Raw genomic sequence first — 6917 nt, 5'->3', positions numbered from 1 at the left:
ATCTTTTAATGCTATTTGCTCTTTGTTCGCAAATTTCTGTCACACCCTTCAATAGTGTAGCTATTCACACGCAAAGGTCACACCTTACACGCAAGTCACAACACACAAACACAGAGTAAAGATTTCTAGTTTACATACCTTGAATTGGATACAACATCCCAAACCTCTCTTTTAAATAATGCTCTTTGCATTTGATCTTTCTTCACCCTAGTTTCTGTCACACACAGGGAGGGAGGGGGGGGAGAGAGAGAGGGAGGGAGAGAGAGAGAGAGAGAGGAGGAGGGGGGGGGGAGAGAGAGAGAGAGAGAGAGAGAGAGAGAGAGAGAGAGAGAGATTCAACTTATGGCTGCAGTAAAGATTCAGCAGGAAGCTAAATTGACATGATTAGTTGTTTTGTTGTGTATTGAAGTATCTAGGTTTTGGGTTTTAAAATGAAGAAGGGAACTAGATCAAGAGAGCTTCCTTCGGCCCACTCATGGGTGGGCATATAGGGTTCAATTAGCTGCTGACTCATTCATCCAAATCCTCTAATTAAAACACAGTTTAATTAGCAGTAACTGAGTGAATGAAGCGGGAGACTTATTGAATCTTAATCTTCCTGTATTTGGACTGAAGGGAGCTCCCTTAGTGTTTATCTACTTAAATGCAAATTTAGTCCTAATATACAATTTATAAATGATGTTATGTCTGTTATTACCAGATATTGCAAACATCTTCACTTCAATCCAAACAACAAAGCTGCAAAGGTAAGATTACTAGCTTCTTCTGTTTCGAAATTTCAGAGTTTGCTGAAATAACAAAATGTTACTACATGTTTTTTCTAGGGTTTCAAGTAGAATTAATATCCTGAACCTGCAGTATAACTTTGATTTTTCAATGTTGTGTGAGAGCAGATTCAGGACAAAACCAGTTCTGGTTTTAGGGTTAAAAGGTGGTGGTATTGGCTCCGCGTGAAAAGGGAGACTACTGCAGTAGTTGTGGTGGTGTGGTGAGCAACAAGTTCCCAGACAACTCTGTCTCCCACTGTACTTTGTTTTGCAATTACCCAAATATCCTCTTTTTCAGATCTACTCTTGTATTACCAAATCTGTCTATTTCTTTATTGTTGTTTTTTCCACTTTTTATTATCCTGATCATCTTGGTAACATAATCTTAGTCCATCTTTCTAATTTTTTAATTTTTGAGTTCTGAAAGTTGCTTCTGTTGAAGAATGAAGACTAGTCCACCGAGGACTGTTTGTTGCAGCTGCAGACTGCAGCCTCTGTAATTTCAATAATTAAGTATATATTGGATCAATAAATATTTTTTTAAAATTTTTTTAATTCGGAATATTTAGTAGTAGTTGATGTATTTAGATGTTTGATCTATCTGTAAATATTTTCGATATTTATCTTTAAGTTGCAGTGCTAATCGCAAAGTACAAGTAATTATTTTTTCATGATTTGATTTTTTATATTGGATTTATTTTTAACATTTTAGCCTACATAATTAGATCGAACGTTTACGTGGCATCTCTCAAATCGGTTCATTAATTAATTATAATTTAATTACGAAACTTAAAGAGAACAACCCGGGGGATACGTGTAGAAGATAAAAATAATTAATTTTTTATTTAGACCTAGGTATTTGCTGCTAGCCAGGAGAAGTAATCATGATTAATTGTTTAAATGATAAAGTATAATTTACAAATTATTTATTGATAGCAACAAAAATGATAAAAAAAGAAGCTAAATTAAGTTTATTATAGTAAGAATAATATTAATTGTTCTAAATTGTAAACCATAAATTCATGACAACAGTTCATATTTAGCTAAATTTGCACTACAAGAAAATAGGGTTAATTACAACTGATACAATTTCGACCGCGTCTAAATTCGACCGCAGGCGGTCGACACGGTTTGGCACGGCTAAATTCGACTGGCCCCGGTCGAAATCTAATAGTCGAATTTAATTGGTCGAATTTACAAATAAATTCAACTTCAACCAGTTGAAATAAAAACAGTCGAATTTAAATCGGTCGTATTTAGAGTAAAATTCGACCGAAAAAAATTCGGTCAAATTTACAAATGGTGGGAAAAAAAGCGGGAAGTTTCCCGCCAAATTATTTTTTTCCATTTACTAAATTCGACCGCAGACAATCGAAATTTATTTTTATATTTTAGCGGGAAATTTCCTTCCAAATTTAGTTTACAGCGGGAAACTTTATTAAACTGAATTCGGTTGAATTTAGTGAAATACTATATTTGACCGCTAGCAGTCGTATATCAAATTCAACTTTAACTAGTGGAAATAAAACGGTCGAATTTAAATCGGTCGTATTTAAAGTTAAATTCGACCGAAAAAATATTGGGTCGAATTTATGACTAAAGGAAAAAAAGAAAGAATTTTCTCACCAAATAAAATTTAATGTAATTTACTAAATTCGACTGCAGGCAATCGAAATATGTTTTTAATTTGGCGGGAAATTTCCCTCATTTCCCCCCGAAATTTTATACAAGGCGGGAAACTTTGTTTGACAGAATTCGGTTAAATTTACTAAAATGCTAAATTCGACTGAAAGCGGTAAAAAAAGAAAGTCGGCTGAAAAAGGTGGAAACTTAAATTCGACCGATTTACATCGTTTTTAGCCTTGTCATAAATTCAACTGTATTCCATTGAATTTAGGAGTTCATTTTAGAAACCCTACTACCTCTTTCCATCCAGTAGCCGTATTTCTCATCTTTCCCACCCCCAATTTCATCATTTTCTCTCCTTTTTCATCAAATTCATTCATGTGATCATCATTCTTTTTCAAGTAAGTTTAATTTTAAAGCTTTCATATATTTTTATGTTCATTAAATTCTATATGTGATTATTATTAATGTCTTGATTTCTTCAATTATTTATGTGTTTATGTAATGATTTGAGTAACTTGAATTTGTTGCTAAAATTAACTTGGTTGTTGTATATTAGGCTTAAAATATTTGGATAATTAGTAAAATAAGTTTATAATTTTGAGTTGTTAGTTGTTGTTTACTTTTTTATGTCTAGCAATGCATTCACCTAATATCAATGTGTGGTTATTTATAGATGGAATCCGATCGTAGTTGGATAGGTCGTAGTCGATTTAATGAAGCAAAATACATAACGGAAGAATATAAAGTTGGTGTGGATAATTTCATTAAATTTGCTATTGAGCATCTTGAAGAAGAAGATAATGGCCTTATAAGATGTCCGTGCAAAGATTGTCGTAATATATACTACAAGCAACCTAGTACCGTGAAAATACATTTATATCGACATGGTATCATGCAATGGTATATTAGATGGGATTGTCACGGGGAGAAAGAAATGTCATGGAACGAGGCCGGAACAAGTTATATTAACACGGGCTGCAAAGATGATGATATGCATGATGCACATGATGATGCCTTCGAAGATTGTGAGGATTTTGAGGAAGAACCGAATGAAATAGCAAAACAATTTTACAAGATGGTGAATACTGCATCAGAACCAATTTATCCGAACAATGCCAATCTTACAACGCTGGAGTTTGTAATGAAGCTGCTTCATTGGAAAAACAAGCATAATTGTAGTAACAATGGTTTTGATGACTTGCTTCGCCTCATTGGATCAGTACTGCCTGATGATCATAAATTGCCTGAGAATTACTACACCGTGCGAAAGATGATTAAAGGATTGAATATGGAGTATGAAAAGATTGATGCTTGTGAGAATGATTGTATGTTATTTTACAAGGAACATAGCAAAAAGACAAAGTGTGATATATGCAAAGAAGACCGATACAAAGTGCAAAAAGATCCTAAAAAACAAAAGATCCCTCGAAAAATCTTGCGTTACTTTCCTATTACCATGAGATTGCAGCGTTTATTCATGGCGGAGAAGACTGCAAAATGTATGAGATGGTACCATGATAGAATTGCAGTTGAAGGTGAATTAAGTCACCCGGCAGATGGAGATGAATGGAAACAATTTGATCGAAGATTTCAAAGATTTTCAAAAGAGATTCGGAATGTCAGACTCGGGCTCTCTACTGATGGATTTGACCCCTTTCGCGATAAGCACGCTAGGGAGTATACAGTATGGCCTGTGGTGGTTATTGTGTACAACCTTCCCCCATCCATGTGTACTAAGGCTCCATACATGTTTATGCCTCTTCTCATTCCTGGACCGACGGATCCAACAAAAGACTTACATGTTTATCTCAGGCCATTAATTGATGAATTAAAATTGTTGTGGCATACTGGAGTGGAAACATATGACATGTTCTCACGTACAAATTTTATGATGAAGGCGGCACTTTTGTGGACAATTAGTGACTTTCCTGCACTTGCCATGCTTAGCGGGTGGTCCACTAAAGGTAAGTTGGCATGTCCAGTTTGCATGGGAGAGGTCAAAGGTAAGCAACTCAAACATGGTGGTAAAACAACATTTTATGGAACTGCTCGGTATTTTTTGGAGCCAGATGATCCTCTCAGAAGGAGTACGAGATTTGGAAGAGTTGAGACACGATCAGTTTGTGCTCGACATTCAGGGTCACGTGCAAAGGTCATGTGTGAGCAAATACAGTTTCCCCCACCGGGAAAGTCATCGAAGAAAAAACCAAAAGATTATGGTGTGACACATAATTGGACTCACAGTTCTCCATTTTTTGAGCTTCCATATTGGGAGACACTCAGCCTTCGTCATAGCATTGACATTATGCACACCGAAAAGAATGTATTTGACAATATTTTCTACACAATTCTTGATGATTCGAAGAAGTCTAAAGATAAAACCAAATCAAGAAAGGATTGTCAAGAGTTAGGTGTACACCGTGAGTTGTGGATTCAAGATAATGGTATAAAACCACATGCACCATATGTACTTTCGAGTGAACAAGTTCAAAAGTTGTATAAGTGGATAGTCTCATTGAAACTCCCAGACGGGTATGCCTCAAACATATCTAGGTGTGTGAATTGGAAGAAAAATTGCATTCGTGGGATGAAATCACACGATTGTCACGTCTTCATGCAAAAAATGTTGCCTATCGTTTGTCGTGATCTACTTCCGAAACATGTGTCTGATCCTATCATTGAATTGTGCAACTTCTTTCAAGATTTATGCTCGTCTAGTCTCAAATACACAGATTTAGAGAAAATGGAGAGAGATATAGTGACAATAATGTCTAAGCTTGAAACTGTCTTTACTCCTAGTCTTTTTGATCCCATGGAGCATTTGCCACTGCATTTAGCAACTGAGTGTAAGTTGGGTGGCCCGGCCAATGGGCGTTGGATGTATTTTATTGAAAGATACTTGCACAACTTGAAATTGAAGGTTGGAAATAAAGCTCGAGCGGAGGGTTCAATGGCACAACGCTACATTGAGGAAGAATGTGTACACTTTTGTACGTTATATTTTGATTCCAAGAATGGATTGATGCATAATCAATTACGTCGAAATGAGGCCCCTCAAATGTTTCATAATGCCAATTTGTTAGAAGTTTACACATATCCGACACATCCTAGTCTACGAACTAGAGATAGAATCTTGAGTTGTGATGAATATGAACTCGTGGCATACTATGTTCTTATTAATTCGCCGGAGGTTGGAAAGTACTTGAGGTAAGTTATTTTTAAATAACTTCTTTTTTAAAATTACTTTAGTTCAAAATGTGATGTTTTTATTATTTAACTTGATTATGTAGGGGTTTTCAAAAGTTGGTACAACGACAATACCCACATTTGAATGATGCGGAAAAGGAACAATTTCAAAAAGAACAATTAAAAGATTGGCTCGAAAGAAGGGTATGCATTATAATTTATACACAGACACATACACAAATTTTCCTCATATTATATTTCTCACATATGTTATTAGGTACAAGATGACGAAGAGCTCAACAAGAAATTTATAGACCTAATAAGAGGTCCGTTGTATAAAGTGGAGTCTTATAAAGCATGCAAGTGCAATGGTTACAAATTTGATTGTGTAAATGCTAATGAGCTCACTTCACCAAATTCCGGTGTTGTTGTCATTGGTGAGAAATTTAATTATTTTTCTTAATATCTAACTTGTATTTTTCTTTACCAATTGTTTTCCAATTTAATACATTTTATTTCTAGGGACTTCTTACGAAGAACATTATGGTAACTATTATGGAAGGATAGAAGAAATTTTAAAACTCTTTTATCAAAATGGGCATCAAGTGATCATCTTCAAATGTCATTGGTTTGATCACACGACACATGTGAAAGTCGATAAACACCGGATGACTACCGTAGATGTTAAATCAAAACTAAATGCCGAAGACGTGTTTGTGTTGGCTAGCCAAGCTCATCAAGTATACTATGCACCAAACATTTCTAATGCAAAATCATCATGGTACACGGTTTTAACAACAAAGAGGCGACTAGTTGATGAAAGTGTGTCAATTCAAGAAAAAACCGGGATGAATGATGATGCTTTACAAAATGAAGTGTCAAATGCTTCATCATCGCATGTTGAAAGAGTTATTATTCGTGATCCCTCAAATTTTTTTGTTAACTTGAGAATGTTTGAAAATGACTATTCGGTAGATTACAACAATGAAGAAGAAAGTGAAAGAGATAAAGAAGATGAAGAAGAAGACGAAGACGAAGACAAAAATGAGGATGAAGATGACTTGAGCGATAATGATGATTTAGTGTAATTTATTTTAATTATTTCAATCAAATTTGTGTCAAAGCAATTATTTCTTTATCTAATTTTCTATAAAATTTACATTTAGGCAATTTTTTTTTGCTAGATGGCCAAGTATTTGTTAATTTTATTAGATGAATGATATCTTCTGTTGAATTAGTGCAGAACAGAGGTTTCAACAGCTTCTGGAGAAAAAAATATATTGGTTCATTAAATTTGACCGAATGACAACGAAAAGTTTCACACGGCTAATTTCC

General features: G+C 34.8%; 1 protein-coding gene and 1 long non-coding RNA gene across 2 annotated transcripts; both read left to right on the top strand.

Annotated features, from left to right (window-relative positions):
• The first annotated feature begins 292 nt into the window (after positions 1–292).
• LOC141668215 (uncharacterized) lies at positions 293–1403 on the top strand. Its single transcript, XR_012552963.1, has 2 exons — positions 293–746; positions 894–1403. It is a non-coding gene; the product is annotated as an uncharacterized LOC141668215 (long non-coding RNA).
• A 2010-nt stretch (positions 1404–3413) lies between these two features.
• On the top strand, positions 3414–6102 carry LOC141668876 (uncharacterized). The gene is made up of 3 exons (XM_074475919.1): positions 3414–5603; positions 5687–5786; positions 5860–6102. The coding sequence occupies exons 1-3, from the start codon at positions 3472–3474 to the stop codon at positions 6043–6045; spliced, it is 2418 nt and encodes an 805-aa protein (XP_074332020.1). The 5' UTR covers positions 3414–3471; the 3' UTR covers positions 6046–6102.
• The last annotated feature ends 815 nt before the right edge of the window (positions 6103–6917 follow it).

Source organism: Apium graveolens, chromosome 6 (genome assembly GCF_009905375.1).
Source record: "Apium graveolens cultivar Ventura chromosome 6, ASM990537v1, whole genome shotgun sequence".
Lineage (NCBI taxonomy): Eukaryota > Viridiplantae > Streptophyta > Magnoliopsida > Apiales > Apiaceae > Apium > Apium graveolens.
Note: the sequence above shows the minus strand (reverse complement) of the source record. Positions and strands in the feature narration are given on the sequence as shown.

Excerpts from the sequence above, each read along its gene's own strand:
- LOC141668876 (XM_074475919.1), top strand. The coding sequence starts at position 3,472 with ATGGTGAATACTGCATCAGAACCAATTTATCCGAACAATGCCAATCTT. Across the intron at positions 5,604-5,686 it reads GAGGTTGGAAAGTACTTGAG|GGGTTTTCAAAAGTTGGTAC; the intron begins GTAAGTTATTTT and ends TTGATTATGTAG. Across the intron at positions 5,787-5,859 it reads AAGATTGGCTCGAAAGAAGG|GTACAAGATGACGAAGAGCT; the intron begins GTATGCATTATA and ends ATATGTTATTAG.